The sequence below is a fragment of the Zonotrichia albicollis genome, chromosome 14 (genome assembly GCF_047830755.1).
Source record: "Zonotrichia albicollis isolate bZonAlb1 chromosome 14, bZonAlb1.hap1, whole genome shotgun sequence".
NCBI lineage: Eukaryota > Metazoa > Chordata > Aves > Passeriformes > Passerellidae > Zonotrichia > Zonotrichia albicollis.
The window spans coordinates 19,892,092-19,915,218 of NC_133832.1; the positions used below are offsets into that span (position 1 = coordinate 19,892,092).

At 50.4% G+C, this 23,127-nt stretch overlaps 1 protein-coding gene across 4 annotated transcripts in view; it reads right to left on the minus strand.

Moving 5' to 3' along the window:
- Positions 1–23,127, minus strand: part of PCDH19 (protocadherin 19) — a 58,845-nt gene that overhangs the window by 21,689 nt on the left and 14,029 nt on the right. For 3 of the 4 annotated variants that reach the window (XR_012582610.1, XM_074551380.1, XM_014271777.3), the window contains exons 3-4: positions 10,193–10,251; positions 6,810–6,982 (exon numbers count right to left, since the gene is read on the minus strand). Coding sequence is in view for 3 of the 4 variants with exons in the window: in XM_074551380.1 (XP_074407481.1) it covers positions 6,810–6,982; positions 10,193–10,251 (232 nt within the window). In the remaining variant the exon portion in view is untranslated. The remainder of the gene's footprint in view (positions 1–6,809; positions 6,983–10,192; positions 10,252–23,127) is intronic. The other variant, XM_014271778.3, reaches the window with a different exon arrangement.

The window sequence follows — 23,127 nt, forward strand, 5'->3', positions numbered from 1 at the left end:
GCTCAAGTTATATAAGTCACCTGTTGTTTAGTCAATCTGGCAATTTTAATTAGAATAAATTTTTATGATTCGTCTTCGCAACACTCAGAGCAGCTCTGCCACCAGAATGCCGAGATGTCTGTAAATTATACAGGCCCCAATCACATCTCTTTTTTTGCTGTTTTAATTACAGAAACATTGCAGCATTAATCATGTAAGCCTCTGTAAAACAAGTAACAGCCATCCCCTATCATAATTAAAAAGAAAGGCCAAGCAAACAGGAGCTCTGGAGTTTACCATATTTTCTCTGAAAATTATATTTTAACTTAAGAGTTCCACAAACATTGGTTTTATTTGGCTCTAATTAGCGCTGTGAAGGAAACACCGAAAGGTTAATAAGAGATGTTAGTTTGTAATGCAAGTTTCCCAGTGCCAGCCCCAGCAGTTCAGTCTGTTTCCAGAGTCATTAACGATGTAGATTGATTACAGGAGGAGATTGGGAAGTGCTGGCTTGCTGCGTTAGCAGAAGGTTTGGTTTTATTCATATACCTTCCCCACTGCTCAATCTGATGGCCATTACCTTGACCACTTTGTGAGAAGGAAAGTGTTAAAGGCTTCCTCAGAAGTTACTGGCAGACGGGCAAAAGAGGCCAGAGAGCCTTTTTTGACTTGTTTGTGAGGCAAAAGGAAGCTGCAAGCTTGCCTAAATTGTTTATTTATCTTCAAATATCTTAAAATGCAAGTATTGGGCAGTGGTTCTGGAAAAGGAGGCTTTGGCAGAGCCAGGGTTAGAACCACCCCATCTTCAGCTGAGACAGAGATCTTCTCTGCAAAGGTTCTCCTTGGGCTGGAGTTTAGGAACAGCTAACAAAACCAAGCAGAAATAGAAGCTGAAATTCTCTAATCTGAAATACCTCTTCCTCATATCTCCCATAAATTGCTCTCCAGTCACCCAGTAAAAATATGGGTAAGCAATGACTGAATTTGACAAAATCTCATTAAAAAGTACAATAAAACAGTAGAAACTCTCCAAATTTCTGGGCTGATCATTCATCCATTGCAAACCTACACAACAGGGCATGGATTCAAGTTTTAATTTTCCTCTCCAAGTTGCCAAAATGTTCACATCTGCAGAGTGTTCTCTGTGCTTAGGGGGAAAAAACTTGAGGATCTAAAGGTTATAACTCCTGTGACCCTGAATGGAGCAACTTCAGTGATGAAGACTCCACAAGAACCATCTCTGAAGGAGCCTCAAAGCTGAAGGAAGAGTGCCAGGAACGTGGGATACAGGACAATGCTTCTCATGCAAACAAAGGAGGCTGCACATCTGTTTGTTATTTAGTTCTGCTCTTGCAGAGGGGGATTGGCTTCCCTCACAGCCATGGGGATGATTTCAGTGTCACCCCTGCCCCCAGAACCCTCAGCAAGGACGGCTCCAAGCTGTGCTCAGCGAGAGCAGCACTGAGGAGGGCAGCACGGGGATGAGTCTGTGCCAAGCAGCAATTCCAGGCACAGATGAACCCTCCTGAAGGGACCCCTGCCCTGCTGCAGCACGGGGTGAAGGCAGCTGAGCCCAAAGTGGGGCCACCTGTCCCTCTGTCCAGGGATGTGATGTGTGATGCTGTCCACATCACCCTCTGAAGGAGCTGAGCTCCAGGCAATGGTCCCACAAGAGACATTATGCCCTCCACAACCCCAGTTAGGAAAGGTCAGCAGGAGCTCGGGGAGGATGGAGAGAGCATGGACAAAAGCATCAGTGACCTCCACACAGAGCTGAACTCAGATGCTCAGCACACAATCATTAAAACAAGACAATGAACTCCTGTTCCCCAAGAGCTGCTTACCCACTGGTCAGGAAAATCCTCCTCAGGGCTTTCAGGGTGTGTGAGGAGCTGATTGCTGCCTCCAGGCTGGCCACTGCAGGAGCACCACTGCGCTCACTGAGGCTGCTTTAGCAGAGCTGAGCGATAATACAGAAATCACAGGAGCTGGGATAATTGACACTGCCCTGAAAGGAAGCTCACAGCATTCATCCATCTTAAGGGATGTGCTGTCACTCACACATTAATGTCATACTTTATGTCTTGTGCTGCATGTATGAATACAAGAAATTAGGCGCTTTTATTAATTTGTAGAAGCTTCCAGAGGAATGCAGCCCCCAAAGCCCTAGAATATGTCACTGAGGTCTTTATGTGCTCTACAGAAAGGCTTTTCTGCAGAGTGAAAGGGGGTTGTAGGCAGAACGACTGCTGGAAATCAGCTTACAAAAAATCAACAGTTTCTAATACCTGTGTTTGCCTCCAGTTAATACCATTAGTCATGTTCTCAATTCACAACTGAAATACACCCAGACACTATGCAGATGAGCATAAGAACCAATTGGAATATTCCAGATAAAACCTGATCCCCTAAATGATGATACATCTGCATAATTTGGGATGCAACCAGCAGGAAAAGTTTCAGTGAATGTCACAGGCCCATTTCTCCTTTACACCCAAATCTTATTTCTATACTGTGTGATAGTATAAAAAAGACTTAACATAACTACTTAAATATAACCCATTTCTATTCAAAGAACCCTACATCTTGCTGGGGTTTATGGGACTCAGACACAATTAAATCTCCCCTGTGAGCAAAGTTACACAGATGTGGAAATGAATGCGGGATCAGGTCTTTCCAGATGACATTTCACGTGAACCTTTACTGCTGATCTGGCACCAGAAAAGTGGAAGTGATGCTTTTAGAAGCAATTCTCTGTAGAGATCCATTACTGACATTGCTTAAAACCCTCTCATTTTGATTTAAAGCTTTTTCACTATTTTATGTCGGTGGTGACTATTTCTAACACTGCCATTTTCTGATTAGCGTGTGCTTATTATTTTCATATTTTCTATTTTTGTCTTAAACAGTGAATCACTGCTTCATTGGACCAATGATTTTCTTTCTGTAATTGATGGCTAAAATACTGGCCAGCACTGGGAATTAAGATAAGTGTGAAATCTGTTGCTTCTAACATTAAAAACTTATATTGGAAATATCTCCTTTCTGATTTCTGTGCTGGCTCTCACGACTCAGAGAGTACGAGAATGGCTCTTGCTCAAGGCAAGGTGAAAAAGGCAGCAGAATATATTTAAGCATATCTAGGTGCCTGTGCACATCCACACAAAGAAAACAAGCCAAACCTGCACAAACACTGTGATTGGAAGAGGGCAAAGGGATATAAAGAAAAAAGTACCAGTACGAGGAAAACCAAGGGAGGAGTAACTACCTGAATCACAAAACAGAGTATCCAGCCTCAAAGATGCTAATTCAGGTCCTGAGGGATCTAATCAGCCTCTTTGTTGAAGTAAAGATAAAACTTTTTGACAGCAAACGCTTTCTGATAAAATGGAATTTTCAATTACCCTGTGAACATCTGGTCCAGGGGAAAACCACCAGCACAGTCTGCAGGGCTGGGAAACATTTCCCACTGAGCTCTGCCCGTGGTGCTGGGGGGAACAGGGCTCAGGAGCTCCCACCAGGGCTCACCCACACCCGTCCTCAGGGCAGCGTGCTGCTGGCTCCCTGCACCAGCTCCTCCTGCAGCCCAGGGCTGCCTCCAGAGCTGCACTTGGAGCCTCAGACACACCAGGATACAGAGAAAATCTGCCCCATCCTGCAGGGAAACAGGCCAAGGCACAAAGGGGAGCCCAGGATTGAGTCCCATCTCCAGCAGGCTTCTCCAGGCATCCCAAAGCATCGCTGGGATCCAGCAGCTGCCTGAAACACCCCTCTCTCAGAGAAACCCTGGAGGTTCAGCTGAGGACTCGTTAGGAATTGAGCACATACAAACTTCCAGCAGCACTTAGCACCTCCACAAACAAACAAACAATTACAGGCAGCCAGGCAATCGCTGAAGGTGGAACGGCACCAGTGCCCGCCTCCCTCTGCATCCCATTTGTGCCAATTAGCAGGGGAAGGAAAACAATCCTGGCCTGTAATGAACTCCAAATTGGGTACATATTAGAGCAATTAAAGCCATCTTTTCATCAGATGAATTTATAATCAATAATTAAGATCCTGAGGTAAAGAGGGACTGGGCAGAAGTCCTGCTCCCAAAATACGCAATGTGGCCGAGCTCCAGGCAGTATTTCTGATGACCTGCTGCTACCCACTAAAGCTCAGCACTCTCCATGCCATGGTTTGCCATTTTTCTGGCAATCTAGGTCATTTCCAAAGGAGGAGAAAGGGCTCCTGCCAGCAGGACTGGCAGCTGGTGTCACTCCCATCTAAGAGTGGCACCAGGAAAGTGAAACACCAGCAGCTCCCTGGGGCTCCCACGCCCAAGTACTGACCATTGGTGTAAGACAACAAAGGAGCTTGGATCCATCCAAGCCCACCTCCCTCTGCAGGAAATGCAGAATTTCAGCAGGCAAGGGCTGGCCAGACAGGTCCACACTGACCACCCTGAGCCACCACACAGGACCATCCTCTACCAGCCACCTACAGGGATTGCTGCCAGCCACAACCCATGGAGGGCTCATGGTGCCTCAAGCTGAGGTCCAAGCCCAGCAGAGATTGGACACAGGGGAGCCCCACCAGGCTCCCAGCCAGGAGATCATTGCCATTAACAAGCAAACTCCAACAACAACTCCCCCACCCCGTTTCTCTGCGATTACATGAGATGCACTTTGGGCAGGGACAGCAAGCAAAAGCAAAGCATGGGTACGTGAGCTGCCAGGCTGCTCTCCAGACAAGGGCTGTGTGCTTGGAGCAGCAGTCAGCCAACAGTCCTGCACATCCTTCTCAATGAATTTCTGGTGTTTTCTCCCCACCCTGCCACTCTGCCCCAAAATCAGGTAAAAATTACCAAGTGAAAACCATCGCTTTAATCATGTGGGAACTGCTGTTATCACCATCATCTCAGCATCTTGATTTTCCTGATTATTTTCTGCAGTTCCTGTTTCACAAATCAGTTCAGGCAACACTCTCTTTAACCTCTTTTCCAGCTTCTGTGACAGTAACCACTCATTTCCCTGGTGTGCTGCTCCTCTCATTGCTCCACCAGCACCCCGATAACCTCACAGGGTAACCCTGAGCTCTGCCCCACCAGACAGTGTGGGTCCTGCAGGGCAAGAGAGCTGATTGTGGCACACCTGCCTGCAGGTGCAGCTGGGTGCCAGTGCAGCTTTCCTCCCAAAATAAACCAGACCCAGGAGCACCAACCCCTTGGGCCATTGCAGGACCAGGACACACACAGACTGCTTTCAGAAGTCACCTTCTGGAGATACACTTGATTTTTGGGTGTACTTTACATGCAGTGAGGAGTCCATGCCACAATGGACTGAACCATATTTACTCCCATCTGACTCCTCCGAGGAGCTCTGCCTCCAACTCAGCCTCTTTAACTTATTTGCATTGTTATCAGAGCCAGCACGCAGACTTATCAGAAATGTAATCCCTGTAAAACCCTATCTGCAGCCCATTGAGATTGGGTTTTTTGCTGAAGAAATGTGACAAAAAATTAACAGATGCTGCTCAGACCATTCACCAGGATGGGAATCAATTATGAACATTTTTGCTTCCACAGTCATCCCTTACTACAAATGCATCTTAGGAAACCCTCTCCTGATCGAAATGAAAAAGCATTTCTTTGTAATAGAAGAATAATAAATGATAGCTATCAGCCTGCATTCTCTGACACGGTGCTGGTCCGCAGAGAATTAAACTGCCACTGTACAGTTATATAAATGTTTAATTTTTTTCATCTTTGGCCACAGTAGGGTTGTCTGGAAATACATTATCACTGCGGATGCCATCCCTCTCCAATTAGTGCGGCTGGCAGCGTGCAATGTGCAGGTGACCTCTGTGTTCCCCTCCTCGTGGAGTCTCACAGGGTTAACTGTGGCCATTTAACAGACTCCATTGAGAATTAATACAGCCATCAGAATCTCCAGAAAAATCCCACACCCGGTGCCGCAGATGGCAAGAACTCTCTCTCCCCCGTTTGACTCTTTTATGACAGCAAAACAAAGGCTTTTAATGATGTTTACCATGAATTGAATTAAACAGCTGAAGACCAGTTCATAATCACAGCATTTTGTTTTCATATCCTTAAGTCTTTTAGCAGTAGGGCTTCCAGTGGAGCCTCAGCTCCAGCTTATCTCAAGATATAGCCAAGTGCCCTGAGGCTCCCCGCGCCCGAGCACCAAACCTCCTTAATTGAAACAGACAGGATGTTTGCATTGGCTGTTTGCATCCCTCAGACACTAAAAGCGACATCCAGGCCCAAGTACAAACGACACTTGGGCTCAGCTGAACTCCCTTCCTCCAGCTAACACCAGTCTGGCTTCAGAGCAGGACTCCATCCCTGCACATGGGGATGGGAAGAGCTGAAAGCTGCCACCTTTGCAGGGGAAAAGATGCAAACCCTCTCCCACTGGCCTGAGCTTATCCCTTGTGGGATGCCTGGCTGATTGTCCACGTGCTCTGCCGACCTTTGGGAGGGCTGGGATGGGAGAGCTGGGATGGGAGGGCTGGGATGGGAGGGCTGGGATGGGCACACACCATTGGTGCTCTGGAGGGGAGGCAGGCAGGGACCAGCTTGGGCACAGTGCCCTAATTCCTGCCCTAATCCCAGCTCCAGCACTCCCTCCCTGTCAGGCACATCTCAGGTTTTCTGCCTGTGAGCAGAGGATAATCCCAACTGCTGGCTCACCTGGCAGGCGTGGAGTGAAGGTTAATTAACACCTCCCCAGCGCTCAGAGGATGCACAGCGCTGTCCCCAGCAAGCACTGAGCACCCTCACTGCACACCCCGGGGCCGTGGGCGCCCCCAGGGCACGGGCTCACCTTGCTCGGGGCCCTGGGAGCCCATGGAGGGCACGCTGGTGTTGAGCACGTCGTTGACGGCCGTGTCGCAGTAGAGCCCGCGCTGCACGTCGTGCTCGCTGTCCGTCTGGTCACTCTCCTCGTGCCCGCTGTCCTTCAGGCTGTTCCCCTCCAAGTCCTTGAACGTGGAGCTGCTGGGGAAACACAGCTGTCACTGCCTGGGTGGGACACGGGGACCCCTGACACCCCGGGGTGCTGCAGTGAGAGCTGCGGGGATGGGAGGTGCCTGTCCCCCCAGCACCCAGTGGCACCCAGTGGCACCAGTGACACCCAGTGACACCCAATGACACCCAGTGGCACCCAGTGGCACCTAGTGATGCCCAGTGGCACCCAGTGGCACCACGGGCTGCTCTGCATCTTGCAGAAGCTCAGAGTGAAGCAGGATTTGAAATAAAAATTTAAAAATATACATTAAGTGAGCTGCTTCTACAACTTGGCTCTCCCAAGCTGCACTACCTCATACTGAAGTTACACAAGATCTAAACCCCATTTTTTTAGGTTATAAGCCAAGTCCTAATCACTTCAAGCTCAAAAACAAAAGTCTTCCTGGAAACAGGAATGTCTTTTAATCATGATGATGATGCATTCTTATTTTTAAAAATAAACCAGTGATTGTGGGTCCAAGTTCACGCAGCTTTAAGGAAATGTGACACACAGTCAGGCATCCCTGACATCCTCTGCAAGCACAGCACCGAGCTGCTCCCAGATCTCCCCAACAGCCCCTGGAATGCAGCCCGAGGGACGGAGGGACAGGCTGGGGGAGACGGGATTGCTCACCCTGGACAATGTTCTGGGAACAGAGTCCCTTCAGATCCCAAAGGAATAACTTTCTACATGGGCAAATTGTGATAGGACACACAAATAGAGGGAGCGTGACTCTTTACACAGGCAGATAGTTATAGGACAAGGAGGAAAGGTTTTAAATTGGAAGAAGAGAGATGGTATTTAGATATTCAGAAGAAATTCTTCCCTAGCAGGGTGGACAGGCCCTGGCACAGGTGCCCAGAGCAGCTGTGGCTGCCCCTGCATCCCTGGCAGTGCCCAAGGCCAGGCTGGATGGGGCTGGGAGCACCCTGGAAGGTGTCCCTGCCATGGCAAGGCTGGCACTGGGTGATCTTTAAGGTCCCTTCAAACCCCAACCATTCTGTGACTCTATGAAGAGCTGCATAATGGCTGCATTTGGGACCCCAACACCCTGAGAGGGGCCATGCCCCAGGAGCAGGGGTGCTGTGAGCAGCAGGGGCACCGTGGGACACACCTGATCCAGGTGGCACAGCCATCAGGGCGTCCCCAGGGACACCCACCCTGTGCCCCTTCCACACCCAGCCTGGCAGGGCAGAGCTGCCCCCATTGGGAGGATCCACCTGCAGCCACTTCTCTGAACTTTCTCACTGGCTGATGTGGTGTGAGACGTCAGGGAAAGCCTCAGCCTGGGCTTCAAAGCCCCAAAGAGCTGGAGATTTTCATTACTTTGAAAAGCCCTTTTGTGTCTCCACGGAAACCAAGCAGACCACCTACCATCTAATGCTCTGCAAAAGCACACGAGGGGGGAGCTCTGAAATACATATAAATTGGTAAACCTTCAAACACTACCTTTTAAATAAAGATGTCCCTATTGAAGCCGCTGACTTTGATTCCAGGTGACATCAAAGATTTTTAAGTTAAGAAAGCACTACAAATCTACAATTCATTTGTGTGAGTGTAGATGAGCGGGAGAGGCAGGCAGACAACACAGGAAAAGTACAAATAGATTAATTAAGTGCTGGATTTGAGAAGATTCACTCACCAAAGATAGCAGAACTACAACATCTTCATAAAGGCAAAGGATGAAAATGATGCCACAGTGTGTTACAGAGAATATTTTTTGTTCTCAGATGTCTGCACAGCACTCCTGGCACCCGTTGTACTTAAGATAGAAGACAAAGGTAGAGAGCAGGGGAAGCGCTGTCCTACACGGAGCTGCTGCTCGTAATGCACTGTGTTACAAGGCATTTATCCTCCCTGCAGTGAGCCAGACTGTCATGCAGCAGCCCCTGACGTGCCTCCATGGCTGACACTTCCTAAAGCACGGGCAGGTCTGGGGGAATCGGCAGCAGCAGCATCTCCCAAACAATCCAGGCTCGGAGTCAGCCCCCTGTGCAGGTGAGTGCTGCTGCCTTTATCTTAGGTGTGAATGGGGAAAGATTAATGGATTTGGGGTTTCTCAGTGTGCCTGAAGGCTCCCTGGCAGGAGCAGCGTGGCCCAGGCCAGCCAGCTCTCTCAGTGCCACGTTAGCATGGTTAAACAGCGCGAGCACTTGGGCACACACACCCGCTCGCAGCCCCTCGCTGCTCGGGCTGCTAAGGTGTAAACAAATGGGCTCTCAGCCAGGCACAGAATTGGGTATTTCTACTGCTCAGATCAGATCTCAGCAGCTCAGGGCTGGCTTCTGCTCTCTGTAAAACCCGTGGTTCAGTGATGGCTCTGCAGAGTCACCAGCACGGCTGGGCTGGGCATGGGCACGGCCATGGCTTGGTCCCAACACACCCTGGCCAGGCCCTGGGGAGAGCAGGGAGGGGGGCAAGGAGCTGCTGGGCCCATCCTGCACCTGCTCCTGTGCAGGGAGCTGTTCCTGCAGCCCTGTGAGCAGCACTGACCACGCTGGGTCAGTACAAGTCCCTTCCTGAGCTCCTGCCCCTGGGCGATGCTCATCTCTGGGTTAACACAGCCCAGCCGGGCTCAGCTGGGTAACCCCGGTGTGGAACCCCCAGAGACAATCCCTCACACTGCCAGGCTCTGAGGAGAGCAGCGTTTCACCCAAAGGGCTCTGTTTCCCCAAGGGTGACTGCCAGGTTGCAGATGAACTGATTGTTTCCTTTCACACACGGGGAAAACTCAGCCTGGCCAAGTGCTGTTTGCCTTGGTATTCAAACTAAACCAGTGAGCTGGAGCCATGAGCTGCATCCAACCCAATTACCTGCCCCCAAACAACTTGGTTTTTTTTAATTTTCCCCGCCTCACATGGCAGGGAGATCTCACCACCCAAATCTATCCTTTTATTCCTGTGCATTCAAATGGAATAAACTCTCAGAATTTGAAAGTTGTCAGGGTAACAGCACTCTACCTCACTTACTGCACCTTCCCAGCATGAAGAAGCCAATGAGAAGGAAAAAAATATTTCCTTTACTGCAAGCCATGAGCAATGGGACTTAATGGTAAATAAGTACTGTTTTAAAAGCAAATTATTACTCTTAAAAAGTTTTGCATATTAAAATAAGCAAGTAGTATATAAGGCAGCATGAAAGAACATTAAACCCCTGGGATCTGGCTGGGCAAAGCAAGCCCTCCAAGCAAGCCCACGTACCTTTTTATTAAATGAGCTCTGCTGTTCACGTAGTTGGAATCAAAGGAGTAGTTCTCAGTCTGCAAGGAGGAAAAGAAAAAGGAGATGGTTACAAATCTGATTTTTTCCATGAGTGGGAAGAGCCAGGTGTGCAGGGCCAGGATGAAACCTTTGGGGAGGGAAGGAGCATCCCATGATGGCACAGGCCCCTGGGAACAGGACAGAGATGGAAAACCCCAGCACCTGTCAGTCTTTCCAGCAACTTTCACCAATAAAAAAGCTGGCTGGTAACCACAGAACAATTTGCAGAGAAGAAACAATGTGGCTATGCTCAGTTACAAAACTAATTGCTTTTAATTCCCTGATGGACTCTGTTCTGTGTGTGTCAATTTGACTGAAAGTTCAAAAGGTATTTTTCTTATTAGTGTATAATTAACATGTTAAAATATTTATTGCATAGATATGTAAATGCCAGCAAGGTAATCCCCTGCCGGAGAATTTAATGCGGGCACTTTTCTTTGTTTTACATCATTTCATTTCCAGAGACAGTGGGCTCTGTTATTAATAAAAAAGCAAACAATGGGTGACATGCTTAAAAGTTGGAGGGGAGTAAAAGAAGGGGAGAAAAGTCAAAGGAGTTGTTACTCGCAAGAAAAACCCACCAACTCGTTCTGCACTTGAAACACATCTTTTAACCTGAATTACACAGCCCTGGGGCTCTGGGGCTGGCAGCAGAAGGAGCAGGCTTTGCTCTGCTCCCCTTGCTCCAGGACAAGAGCAGCATCCTCCCAGGACAGCAAAGGGAGCATCCCCCTGCCCAGCCCTGCCTCCTCTGTGCCATGCTGCTCCTCGCCCCGTGGCTGCTCTCCTTCCCCAGGAGCTGCTCTGGGATGCCACGGCCTGTTTTTATGGCAATTATGAACACGGTAAAAATAAATGCATGCATCTTTAATGTCTCAATAAATAAAGGAAAGCAGAGTCTGCTGCTAACGTAATCACAAAGGCAGGATGTAGGGAGAGGGGCCGCTGCAGCAGAGCCCGATGTGAAATCCAATCGTGCCCCAGCAGAGGTTACACGGCTCTGCCAAGATCATAAAGCACAGGCAGCCCTGGCGAAGTGTACCCTTTGCTGAAATACAGCACAATGTCCAATTTACCAAACAGGAACCTCCCGGGGAGAGGCAGGCAAGGAGCAGCGAGCGGGGGAGCCGGCCCAGCGCTGAGCACAGCTCTGTTATTGCTGCACACAGAATTGCTGCTGGGAGCCACGCTGCAGGTTTACTGCACACACCACTGGGCCTGAGCCACGCTGCAGGTTTACTGCACACACCACTGGGCCTGCACTCCTGCATCCCTGCTCCTGCCGGGGACGTGGGTGCTGAGAGCTCAGGAACAGACAGACACACGGACTCTCAAAGCATGTGATACCTGAGAGCCCAAACAGCACAGAATCACCTGGCCTGTGTTTGTCTGTCTGTCCATGCCAAGGAAGGTGGGTTACAAATGATATCTGAGAACCCCAAAACCACAGAAATCACTTGACCCTGTGTTTGTCCATCTGTCCCGGGGCTGCCATCTCAAGGGGGTCCCACAGCAGCCCCCAGCCCCGCAAATGAGCTGAGAGCAGCCAGGCAATGGAGGGCAGAAGGGATGGGAGCCACTTTTGGCACAGTCCTCACAGGGTGGGGAGCCCCCCACCACCCAGCACTGGCAGATGTGGGATCACAAGCCCAGAGCCCCAGCTGGCTCCATCCCTGCATCCCCAGCAGCAGGGAGACCCCTGCACCCACCACTGCTCCATCACCTCCATCCCTGTGTGTGCACAGCCCTGGGAAAGCCAGGAGAGGAACAGCTGGGGGAGAGGATGCAGACAGCAAATTCCAATATACACAGGTACACTGAACGGCTTTAAAACACTCAGAGCATGGACACTGCATTGCCAAAGCTTCAGGGGCCAAGGAACACCCAAGGGAAAGTCAGACCCCTGCCACCAAAACCCCACAGGCAGAGGAGACACCACACATGCTGCCATCAAACTGCCACAGCCCAGGCACACACCTGGCACTAAATCCCCCTCAGACCAGCATCCCTGGGAGCTTTGCTGTTGATTTCAAGCCACAACCAAAGACCATACCCTGGCTCAGCTCATTCACCAACGAGCATATTCCCTGATTTCTGTTCAATGGACTGGAGAAATGTCCTTCCTGTGTACTCCTGCCCCACATCCCTGCTCAGGATGCTCTGCAGCACTGAGAAACCCCCACATGCACACAGGACAAAAGGGCTCTGAGGGGCTGGACACAGCATCCGTTCCCAGGCCTGGAACTCCCCATCGCTGGACACAGCACAAGTCATGATAATTACTTCCAGATTTCAGGCAAAACAAGGAGTGACACAGCCACAAGGATGGGAAATCCTCTTCCCTGCACCCTCAGAGGTGAGAGCTGCCTGTGCTGCCCACGCTGGCACAAGGGTGGGCTGCTCATCCTTCCCTCCAGCCCAGTTTCTTTACTTAGCCATGGGGCTATCTGTCAAGGTTATCTCCATGCAGACTAGGGGATCAAACCAGAAAAATAAAAAAAAAAAAACAGAGATTTTTCATCGAGAAGGGTTGCTTTACAGCTTGCATTATTCAATCAAAGTTCACTTGATTTAATTCTAGTTCATCCTGCAAGGTGCAACCACTCACAAACAGAGGCAAAATGATGGGAAAGGAGAGCGTCTTCGACATGTCAACATTTTAATTGGGAAAGGATCCACTCCCTCTCTTAATGAGACCCAAAGAACAAAGTCAAAGCACAAAAAAGAGGGAAAAGGTAAGGCTGGCTGGCACCGATGAAAGCGTGCTCTTCATCAAGTGCATCACTGAGAGGCTGGCCCTCATCTTCTTCATTATTTTGGCAAAAGCAAATGAACTGTCACTTTCTCACTAATCAGCATCACTCCTGCAGGAATCAAAGGGGAGCCCAGCCCCAAGTCCAGCCTCTGCTTTCCACGTTCAGAGCCAGGCACAGCCAGGACCTCCCAGACATGCTGGCAGCTCTCATCTCCTCGCTGTAACCAAAGAAAGGATGTTCACACTTGTCACCATCAGCTCCACGGCCGCCGTGCCAAGAATAAACAACACATCCCAGACACTGGGAAACGCTGAGGAACACCTTGCATGAAGCCTGAGGCCTCAGCCTGCATTTCTCCTGGAGGAGAGAAGCCCTGCTGTCCTCCAGGGACAGGGCCGTCCTTGCTTTCCAGATGCAGACGTGTTGGTGGCAGTGCCATCCAAGAGAGCCCTGGCTTGCCACACAGCTTACCTAATTTGAAAAACGCTCTTAACCGCTGCCTTAGCAACACAAACATAAATATAACAACAGACACACTCCAAACTGAGCAATCAGGAGGGAAATATTAAACTTTCTTTTTTTCCCCTAGCGGTTGCTTTTGGTTGAGGCCTGCCAATTCCATTAAATTAAAAAATAAAAGATGTCCAAACGTCAGTGTAACTCTGGATATCGATGGGAGGACTTCCCTCACAGCAAAGGGTCTGTTAGCACCAGGGCACTGCTCTAAGGACTGCTCACTCCCTGCCTTGGAAACAGAAATAAACCCTGGCGCATCCAAAGGCGCCTCAGCAGGAACTCAGGCAGTGCCAGCAGGAAGGGCAGCAGCAGCTCTGGGCACCAGCAGCTCTGGGCAGGGCTGGACACACAGAGGATGCTGCTCTGGGCACCAGCAGGGCTGGACACACAGAGGATGCTGCTCTGGGCACCAGCACTGCACACACAGAGGATGCTGCTCTGGGCACCAGCAGCACTGCACAGACAGAGGATGCAGGCAGGGTCAGTGCAGGGTGTCAGGGACGGGTCCTGGGCCGTGCCAGCAGCCTGGGAGCAGCACAGGGGTGTCCCTGCAGCCTGCTTGCCTCAGGGCAATGCCTGGCAGCTGGCTCTTTATCACTCTTCCTCCTTTCAGCAGTTTCAGATGTGGGATAGCTTTCAAACCAAACTCCACAGAGGTGAAAATCCAGCTTTCTCCACGGCAGGTGGATGCAGGCTCTCGATAAAGGTTTGGTGCCTGCACATCAGCCCCCAGCACAGTCCATGGCTGTTTGGAGCTGGAGCCATCTCTCCCAACCCAAAGTGACAGGTATCCATCCATCTGCCAGCCCTGCCTCAGAAGATGGCTCTAAAGCATCTCCACACAGGGATTTTTTGCCCTTCTTCTCACTTCAGGGTGAAAACATTTCTGTCTTTCCACAAATTACTGTAAACCTGCTGCAACCTCCTGCCAAAGCATGTAGGGACTCTTCACAAAATCAGCTTCATAAAAATGACACATTTAGCACCACTTTTTCAGGGTTATCCCTTGAGCCTTTTTTCCCCTACATGCCTTGTTAATAAAGCTTGCATGTCACCCTTTATTATTAAAAAACAAAGCGGACCTTTCTCCAAGGCTGCAATGTGCATCTCTCCTTTTGGTTTCACAAAATGCTCCAGAAACATCGACGGCTCCTCATCCTCTGCTCCAAGCTGCACATCTCCACCCGGAGCAGCAGTCTCCTGACTCCCCTCTGTGCTGCAGGCATCACTGGGGACCACAGAAATGGCAAATTGTCCCCCAAAGTCCACTGGGCCTCCCTGCTGGGCAGGGTAGGGCTTGTAAGAGCACTTCTCCTGGTCCTTGTGTATCCTCAGTCCTGCTCTCCATGGGCCACTCAATCTCAGGCTCCAGCATCTGCAATAGAACTGATGCTGCCTGTTAGGAGATCTCACCAGCATTTAATTCTTATGGTTTGAATTACATTGTGGGTGATACAAAATTCATGCAAATTAAATAAGAACGCTCCAGCTGCACTCGGGAAACAGTGAAAATTTCAAAGTAGGGACCAGGTCAAATGAAGTATGCATCAGCAATGAGGGAAAGTCATTATCATTTAGCAAGCTGCTTATTTAGCCCATGGGAAATAAGGAAGAGGTCTGAGACTCCTTCCCACAGGGAGCAGGCGCAGTGGGAAAGCCCAAGGAGCACTGGGATGGAGCACTGGGATGGAGCCCATGGCCCAGAGGAGCAGCCAGGCTGGGGATGATGCTCTCACACCCAGCCACAGGGCTGCTGACCCCTGCACACCAACAGGAGAGGCAGATCCAGGGCTGGGGTCCCCCTGCACACAGACCCAGCAGATCCAGGGCTGGGGTCCCTCTGCACAGAGATCCGGCAGATCCAGGGCTGGTGTCCCTCTGCACACAGACCCAGCAGATCCAGGGCTGGTGTCCCTCTGCACACAGACCCAGCAGATCCAGGGCTGGTGTCCCCCTGCACACAGACCCAGCAGATCCAGCTCCAGGCTGGGAGCACACTCAAAGGACGTCAGGAGAGATTTCCCCCATTCTGTGTGATGGCTCATAATTAGTAATTAGCCCTGTGCTACCAGCCCTCCTCTGCCCCAGAGCGGGGTCAGGGGCCAGGACCATGAGCAGGTGCAGTGCCTGACCCACGAGAGGAGCTCTGCCCCTGCTCTGGCACTGACAGCCCTGCAGCACGCACAGCTGGGAGATGCCAAACCCCTGCTCCCCAGGTCCTGATCCCCCCATAGTGGCACCTCCTGGCATGGTGGGTGCCAGAGGTTGGACAGCAGCAGCAGCCTGAGCTTTGGGTTAAACACCAGTGCAAACGCCACCAAACAGCCACTGGGGCTTCCACATGGGGGACAATCAGCAAACGCTGACAGACGCAGTGTGGGAGCGATGCCCAGCTCACAGCGAGGAACCCACCACGTGTCCCCTGACAGCCCAGCTGTGCCTCTGACACCCCTGCAGGGTCAGCACCTTCTGAAAGGACCCATCTGACCCCTGGTGCCCATCAGCAGCTCCAGCCACCCCATGGGCACTGCAGCACAAGCCAGGAGGGGGCACAGGAGCAGGACACACCTCTAACTGCCCCAGCAGGACAGAAAGAACACATGAAGCAGCTCAGCCCTTAAAGGGCATTGAGGAGCCATCACCTGGAAGAGCAGGAAGGACCTGGCCTCTGGCATGTCCCTCTGCAGCCCTATCCCCACACCCAGCTCTGACAGAGCCTCTCCTACAGGAGCCTGCCAACTGTGAGCTACAGCGCAGTGCCTCGGAACCAGTAAGTGCATCTAGCATCTGATATTGATGGTTTATAATTAGATGTAATACAGCAGATCATTTTCCTGCCCTTGATCAATGAAACCAGCTCTGGGTTTGGGGTTAGGCTGTTTTGCAGACTGATTGCTGCCTCAGCCTACTGGAGCAGTGCCTGGCTCACTTCAGCAGGAACGAGCAGAGACGAGGATGTGCAAACACAGCATCCATTTAGATTTACTAGCCCCAAAATATAAACAGAATATTTATTTCTGGCCTTTTAAGTAGTAATTCCAAATTTAATGAGGTACAATGAACATTCCTCAGAGCCAGACTCTATGGCTACTTAACACCACCAAGCCTCTAATTACTACTGCAGCTTAAATAAAGGGCATTCCGTTATGATGGACATTATTAAACACTGGAGGAACTGAGTCCAGCCTCCATTTTCTCTTGATGAAATAAAAAGCACTGCAGAGAAATCACTGGGAGAGTTCATCCTTTAGCATCACTCCTCTCATCAGACTAAGCAGCAGTATCAAGCCAGACTCTATTACAGTGCAAGCATCCCACTAATCCACGCTGAACTCCTGTCCCCTCCCCAAATAAACACAGGCTTTGTCATTTCTTGTTTGAAAATGGATGGGAGGTAAGAGAAAAGCTGCTGCTGAGATGTGATTTTGAAAAAGAGGTATAGGATTAAAAACTCAGATTGAATCCAGGAGCAGCAGCACACAACAAAGCCAAAATTACACCCCACAAAGCCACAAACTGTGTCACCGGGCTGGATTTGCCAGCAGATAGAAATCTACAGTTATGAAGAGCAAAAATCCCAAAACATCTGCCTTACACCCCCATGGTATCTATAACCCCAAAGCTTTTCGGGGGGCATGGCACTGGGGTCCTCCATTGGAACCATCACAGCAGATATCTGCTTGGCACCACTCCTCAAAATCTACTGAAAAGCAAAATACTGACCCAAAAGTGGGGCAGGCTATCCGGAGAGGAGCATCCAGACACGTTCTCACAGGGGCCAAGAGCAGCAGGGGCTGGTGATGCCCTGGCTGGGACAGGAGGGACTGGGGGCAGCAGGGGCAATGCCTCCCTCCCTGTGCCCACGGATGGGGCACAGCCTCCTGCACAGGGCTGCTGCCTCGGCGTGCCAAGGAAAGCTCCCTGCAGGGATATAACACCAAATAAACCTGATAAAAGGGGTGCTCCCATTCCCCGTACCTGGACTTTCAGATGTGCAATGGATCCACACATGCAGCTCCCAGCACAGACTGCACCCTCCCTAGGCAGTGAGAGAAACAATCTGGATCTAATCAGCAGGCCCAGGGTGATGGGGCATGACTTGGAGATTTGTTAAAAAAACCCTTCAGAACTGTCCTTTCCCTGCCTCCTGCCATTAGGAATGAAAACAAATATAACAGAAGAACCTTTTTATAAATGTTCCCATCTCCAGGGCTAAATAAAACTCCCTGTCATTCACCTTCTGGAGTGGCAGGTCAGGCCAATGCATTTCGTAGGGAACAGGAGAAATCACAGATTTGTCACTGCAAAAAGGAGGAGGAGGAAAAAAAAAAAGGAAAAAGAAAAGCCAAAACCCAAAAACCATTGCAGCTGAGTTAAAAATAGGGAAGGTGTGAGATGGTGCTGCCAGCTTGGCACATCAGAGCCAGGTGATGCCCCCCAAGCATGCACCAGCCCTGGGGCACCCAGGGCCCACAGGGACCCTGGCCCTGCCCCATTTCCCAGAGCAAACCCCATTTATTCTGGTTTTGGGCAAGCAGACAGAGCTCCCCAACCCACACAGCCCCAGCATCCTCCTCCCATGGCATCACCAGAGGCCAGAGCTGGTGCCAGGCTTGCCCCTGGCACACGGTCATGGGCACCCAGACCCAGCCCCGGCACCTCTGCAGCAGCAGCAGCTCCTGCCTGGCCTCAGCTGCAATCCCCCCACCCTGGCAGATAATCAAAGCCAGACAAACCCTGGCCTGTGCTCATGGTTTTATCATTCACAGTGTTTATCTGCAATTGCATGGGAAGGCTTGCAATCAGGATAGCCTCAGGCAGCTCCCACTCGAAGCCTCCGGGGGATTTCGCTCACAACAAAACTCTTTATCAAAACCAGTTTTCCCCTATTTTAATGCTTTTTTCCCTACTGGTGCAGGAAAACTCAGCTCTCCAGCCCAGAGAATCTCCCTGCAGCCATGAGGCTGGCAGCAAATCCGAGCAGGACTGGCCTTCCTCCCACTGCCATCGCTGTCTCAGCTGCATGGGGAGGGGATGTGAAGCTGGCTTTGCTCAGCCCAGCCCTTGCCAAAGGTGCCAGCAGCCCCAGCATCCCTGGGGACGCTGCAGCACCCTCTGCACAGCCCTTCCTCCCTGGGAGCCAAGCCACCCGCTCTGGGCCAGCAGAAACCAGGAATTCAGCTAGCAGGAGCCTGTGCTCTCCCAGAACAAACTGCAGGGAAATGAATGAATGACAACACAGCCCTCACCACACGAGGGGATGGATCTCAGCCTGGCACTCGCTGGGTGCCCTCTGCCATCCCCACCCTGCCCACAGCCACCCCACATTAGTAACAGCCTGGTAAACACAGCCCCTTGGTTATTACAAAGATGCCAAAACCTTACTACTTCTTGTTCCTTCCAGTTAATGTACCATGGCCGAGGATAAATTGCTATTACAAGGAACTAAAAATAAAAATGTTTCAGGGGCAGTAATTGGCTTGTCTTGTTGGGCTTTTTAAGGAGCCAAAGTACCAGTTCCAGGCTATTAGCCCTAAGGTTGTAGGAGAATAGTATAAAATATTTCTTCATTAAAACCCTACCTTCTCCATAGAGGTGTTTTTCTTTAGGTTTTTTTTCCTTCTTTCCTTCTTTCTTTTTTTATTCCTCCTTTTTTTTATTATTATTATTATTTTCTTTTTAAAAGACATGCGTTTTCAAATGAGCTTTAGTTAAAAGAGGGCTTGGAAAGCCCAGGGGTGATATAAATAGACAGAGCTCAGTGCAGCTGGAGAACCAGCCCGAGCCTTCACTCATCTATTCAGGTCATTTTTCTACAAAACTTATGTAATATTCCTCAGTTGCATCCATAATCTTGGGTCATTTTTAATAATCAGCACCAAATCTTGCAGTCCTTGGGGAGACAGTGCTGAAAGCACCCAGGGGGTCCAGTGGGACAGGACCATCACCCATCACAGGCTGCAACCCACTTCAAGGCCACCAAGGGTGCTCAGGGTGCTGCCTGAGATGGGCACTATGGTTTTTGTTCCTTTTGAGGCTTTTTGATGCTATTTGGTTATTACAAGCTTTAACTACCATTACTCGGTATCAACAACAAGCACGACAATCATGGTTTTGTTTTTGCAGGGAGCCAGGAGCTGGGTTCCAGGATCCATATGAATCTCTTTGAGCTCAGGATCCCTGTGGGTCTCCCAGCTCAGGATCCCTGTGTGTCTCTCTGAGCTCAGGATCCCTGTTGGTCTTTTCCAGCTCAGGATCCCTGTGTGTCTCTCTGAGCTCAGGATCCCTGTTGGTCTTTTCCAGCTCAGGATCCCTGTGGGTCCTTCCAGCCCAGGATTCTTGTGGCTCTCTTTCAGCTCAGGATCCCTGTGGGTGCTCAGGATCCCTGTGGGTCTCTTCCAGCCCAGGATCCTCTGAGGCTCTCAGAGAAGCAAATGCCTTTATTCAGCAGAAGCTCCTTTCAGAGGCAGCAGATGCTCTGCCGAGCGAGGACGCGGCGCTTTGGCACCTGCTGTCCTGATGACGACGGTGACGATGCATCAGCAGAACTGCTCTAATTTATGGCCACAACTTTAAAATTGGCTCCGAGTCCTTGTGGAGCCTGCTCCCACTGACAGGAGCACCTTGGGACTGCCCTGACCACCCGTGACTGCCCTGACCTCCCTGTGACAGCGGCTCGGTGCAGCACAGCACTGCAATAAATAATGATAATATCAGCGAGGATGATGATCAATTTCTTGGTAATATGGCCCAGGAGGGGAAGCACAACAGAAAAATTACAGCAGAGCCTCTAACCCCCTGCTTTTTCTCAAAGACAAGGTTGGATGGCACATTTCTTTGTGAAACAACAACCCAACAGGTATTTACTGCTTCTGTTTTGTGATGTGAGGGTTGCTGCTAAAATAAGACTATTTCTGTTAGGTACAATTGCTATTTTTTGATAGTGTCTCAGCAATACCTTGTTAAAAAGGGCAAAACAACAGTTATTAATTACCCTAATTAACCCAATTCATAAGACACATTTGTGTGGCTGTCATGACAACTGCTTTGACTAACTTGCCAAGAATAGCTTAGCTGTCCATTCAAATAAATCCCTGATAATTACTAGTCTAGTTTACTGGGCTTCTGTGATAATAATAATTAGTGCTACTGTACAAAAGGTCACGCTAAACAGTTTATGAATGATGCATTTCGCATGGTGATTACATGAGTCACGCAGCAGCCAGCAAATGGACACAGCCACATCCCCAACATGGAGAGCTGGGACCACATCCAGCCTGTGGCTGCTCTGCCTGCAGACAGCGTGGCGGGATGAGGGGGAGACAGAAAATACCCAAAATACCCAAAATACCCAAAATACCCAAGAGTTGGGTGGAGCCAGGACAGCCACACACCTGCTTCCTGCACCACTGCAGGGCCAGCTGCTACCACAGGAGATGGTCCATGAACAGAGACACCAAAAGCTTCCAAACCCAGCCTGTCTCACGGCATATCTCACCTCAGCAGCTCATTTCCCTCCCTGACAAGGACAGATGATCTGCAGGAGGAGCTGCCTCCTCCAGGACCTGCCTGTGCTCCAGACTGGGCTAGGCTCTCATTTACCTTCACAACAGCAAGCCCAGCCCAGTCAAATGTCATTTTGGCTTTGCTGAGGTTTATTGGTGAACACTGATCTGTGGGATTCCCTCTGGCTATGCCTACACAGAGGCAAGAGAGGATGGGACCACGCTGCACCCACGCTGAAAAATCCTGCAAAGCCCCAGGGCAGAGGGCAGTGGGGCAGGGACAGAGCCAGGGCATTCACTCCTAATACAGACGACAGCTGCCAGCTCTGTAGAAATCTATGAAATCACTCCATTTAGAATAAACTCTGATTAAATACCACCTATGGTCCTTATTGTCCATCCCTTCTCACCTATCACAGAGACATCACCACCTGAACAGGGTCTTGATCAGCAAATATTTGTCTGCCAGGGCCCCCTCCTCCCTCAGCCCCAGCTCAACTTGCAGTTATTGCCATTGATTGACTTCAGGAGAGCAGCAGGCACAGCCTGGAGCTGTGAGCAAGCAGGGGAGCCCGCTGCAGTGATCAGCAGGGCCAGCACTGCCCTGTCACACAGGGCAGGGTACGGTGCAGACTGCAGGCAGCAAGGCCACACGAACACTTAAAACTTCCTCACAGTGTGAAAAGCGAGCGTGCAGAAGTGACACCTCCTTTCTCTACACATCTGCTCCCCCAGCATCTCCCAGCCCCATGAGGAATTCATCTCACTGAGGCTGAAGAGCCAACAGAGCCCTTGGAGGGGTGGCTTGGGCTTGTGTCCTCTCTGCATGGCAAAATAAGCGCTGATGGGGAGGGGTTAGAGCTGGGGACAGAGGGTTTGAGGTCCCAAAGGATTCCAGAGCTGGACCCTGAGCCCAGGCTGAGCCCAGGCTCGCCTGCACATCCTCCCCACCTATAACCAAAAATACATGCCAGAAGGTGAGGTGCTTTTTTCATCAGACCAAAAGGAGGAATCAGGGAAACCTGCAGCCGAGCAGAGCACTCCCCAGCTCTCCCAAGTGAAGTCTGCAGCTCACTTCAATATGTTAGTGCCTAATGAAGGTTTCCCCCTTACTCTGCAGGGTACAATCATTCTCCTCCTAATGAGCATGTGTTAATGGCATATTAATGCTGACAACAACTAAGTGCAGGGAACAGGAGATGAACATATTCCAAAACTTATCTCTATTTTTTCCCCAAACAAAGGAACCCATGGTGTGGCTGAACCCCAGCCTGGCAGGAGCCTGTGGCTCCCACAGTGATGCTGCCAGCCCTGCTCCAGCTCAGCACAGGACACAGAGCCCAGATGGGACACGGCTTTGCTCTCACTGACCCAGTCCCCATAAAGAGTTGTTATCCAGGGAGAGTCTCAGCCCAAGCTGGTTCTGCCCCTGGGCACAGCACCTGGGGAAGGAGGCAGAGGAACTGCTCCCAAACCCCTGGGATGTGTTTTGGGCACACAGGTTTGGGTCTGTATCTGAGGCACAGCCCCCAGGCTTTGCTTACTGAACGTGTGAGCTGGGTCCCTGCCAGAGCATCCAGATGTGAATCTGAATATGAAAGGTCCAGGAGGGAGCAGGTGACAGAGGCTCCAGCCCCATCCTGCTGCCGGCGTCCCAGCCCATCTGGGCTTGCCTCAGCAAGTTTACATAAGCTCTCAGGCACGGGAAAGAACACACAGAACGGGTGTTTTCCTGTTTTTTCATCCTCACTTGTGAAAACAGCTCTGAAAGCCCTGACAGCTCCCCAGAAGCAGCCTCAGTGCGCTGCAGCATGTGCTGCCCACCAGCAGGCACTGCAGGGAAGAGCTGCTGATTCCCCAAGTGCCCAGCTCCTGTGTGCTCCCACCATCACTTACAGTTACATCTCCAGATCGATAATCGATGCTGCAATCAATAGCAGGGAATTTAGCTACATTATAAAAACAGTAAAATCAGCCAATACTGAGAAATGACTATTGAGTCCTGTGTTTTCTGTACTCACTTAGTCTAATAACGGTGAATGATATTTTCCAAGTACATTATTCAGCAATAAAACCACCGAATTATTTGATCTCTTTC